Below are 1,759 nucleotides of genomic sequence, written 5' to 3'. Positions count from 1 at the left end.
CACATGTGCATGAAGTGTGCATTTACAGCCTGTGTGTGTGTATAAAAAACAGACAGTGTGTAAATATCAGTGAGTGAGTGGGTGTGTATAGATGCTGCTGCTCTCACCTGTACAGATAAATGAAGAAGCAGAGCAGGTGGTAACCCAGTTTGATCATGGCCTCCTTCATGTGGGACTTGAGCTGACCTCGGTTGTGGATCTCAGTGGGGTCAAACACACCCATGTTTCCCATCGGAACCTTTGCGTATCTGCAGGGACAACCAGGGGAGAGAGAGTAAACCCAGTAAGATCAGCGCACCAAGCACAGCAGGAGATGGCTAGATGAAGTGCTGCTCATTGATTGCTTTCAATGGCCTGATTCACCCAGAACTGTTAGAGAAATAGCTACTGCCATAAAAACTGTATAGCTACATTTCTACTGCCTGACAGTGTGTGTTGTCGTACTGCGGCTGTATTAACATACCTATAAATGTTCCACACTGCTACAGGCAGGTTGAGGAGGAAGATGAACCAGTGCATGGAGACCAGCATCAGCATGGTGGAAAGACACTGGCCAACCATCTCTGGAATCACCCACTGCAAACACAATATCACACACAATATCAGAAATCATAGATCAGAATAGTAATGACCTCTCTACGGCATCTATAATGAGCAAATAGCCACTATCATATAATACATACATACTACATATACATACATAGTAAAAAGGCACCACAAATAAAAGGCATCATACACAAAACAATTCTGATGTATGTGTGTGTAAATGTCTCCTCTAAGATATTCAGTTTAGTCACAGAGGGCTAAAGAGATATTCCAAATGAGAAGCTGAAATCAGATTATTTGTTTCTTGAGAAATGACTCGCCGATGAATCCATTATCAGAACAGTTGGGGATTATTATTATATATAAAGGTTGACAACTAATTGATGGACTGATGGTTGCAACAATGTATGACTTACTTTGTTGAGCTTGGAGCAGCAGGCTCTAGCATTGATGTAGTCACATTCTAGATCAGACAGTGTGATAATCTGAGCTTTAAGTCAAAGCGCCACAACCTTACAAATGTTGAACAAAGAAAACTGATCAACTGGACAACCACCAAACCTTTAAGCACTGATCATACACACTGACATTGACACCGACGGAAAACTTCCAGAAAAAGGATACAGGTAGCTGTTTGTGTTTTACACCCAATCTAATTCACCAGATTATTCAGATTTTAGTGTATTTGTTTTACTCCATCTGATACTTGACTGCAAATGAAGAGTCACTTTGATTTATCACGCCGAGAACACCAAAGGGAAGCATTCAAAAGATGTGCCAGCATAGCAAACATGACATTAACAATAAACTATATAATGAGCAATTAATGTATATTTCATATTTTAAAAATAAATTCAATTGTACAACAAATCAATAAAAGGTCCAACCCTAAACTTGAAATGTACAAATCAAAAAGGAAGTTTTTGACAATTTATGAGTTTTGAGTTTTAAGTTTTCAATAGTTGTTAAATATGTTGTAAAAACGTTATCTAGAAAGATGTAAAAGAGGGTAATCTCTAATTTTGACTTGAAATAGTAGGATAAACACTGGTACTAATGAAAGGCTGCATCCTGTCCTAGTATTTGTGTTATTGTGTTATCTGTTGTGGTTTTTACTGTTTTTTCTCTCTTGTACAGTGTTATTATTATATGATATTATATTATTTTATTTCATACTGTTCTTATACTGGTTTTTTTTCTCTATCCACTTTGC

At 37.5% G+C, this 1,759-nt stretch overlaps 1 protein-coding gene across 1 annotated transcript in view; it reads right to left on the bottom strand.

The window, feature by feature from the left end:
- The window catches only part of cnih4 (cornichon family AMPA receptor auxiliary protein 4), a gene marked incomplete at its 5' end in the record, with an annotated part of 6,552 nt that overhangs the window by 3,831 nt on the left and 962 nt on the right, over nucleotides 1–1,759 (bottom strand). Inside the window, 3 exon segments of the mRNA XM_035672424.1 lie at nucleotides 108–248; nucleotides 464–576; nucleotides 963–1,031. Of these exon segments, the coding sequence (XP_035528317.1) occupies nucleotides 108–248; nucleotides 464–576; nucleotides 963–1,031 (323 nt within the window).

The sequence above is a fragment of the Morone saxatilis genome, unplaced genomic scaffold (genome assembly GCF_004916995.1).
Source record: "Morone saxatilis isolate NCDOM2014 unplaced genomic scaffold, NCSU_SB_2.0 Contig24, whole genome shotgun sequence".
Lineage (NCBI taxonomy): Eukaryota > Metazoa > Chordata > Actinopteri > Moronidae > Morone > Morone saxatilis.
This window is presented reverse-complemented; position numbering and strand designations above follow the sequence as displayed.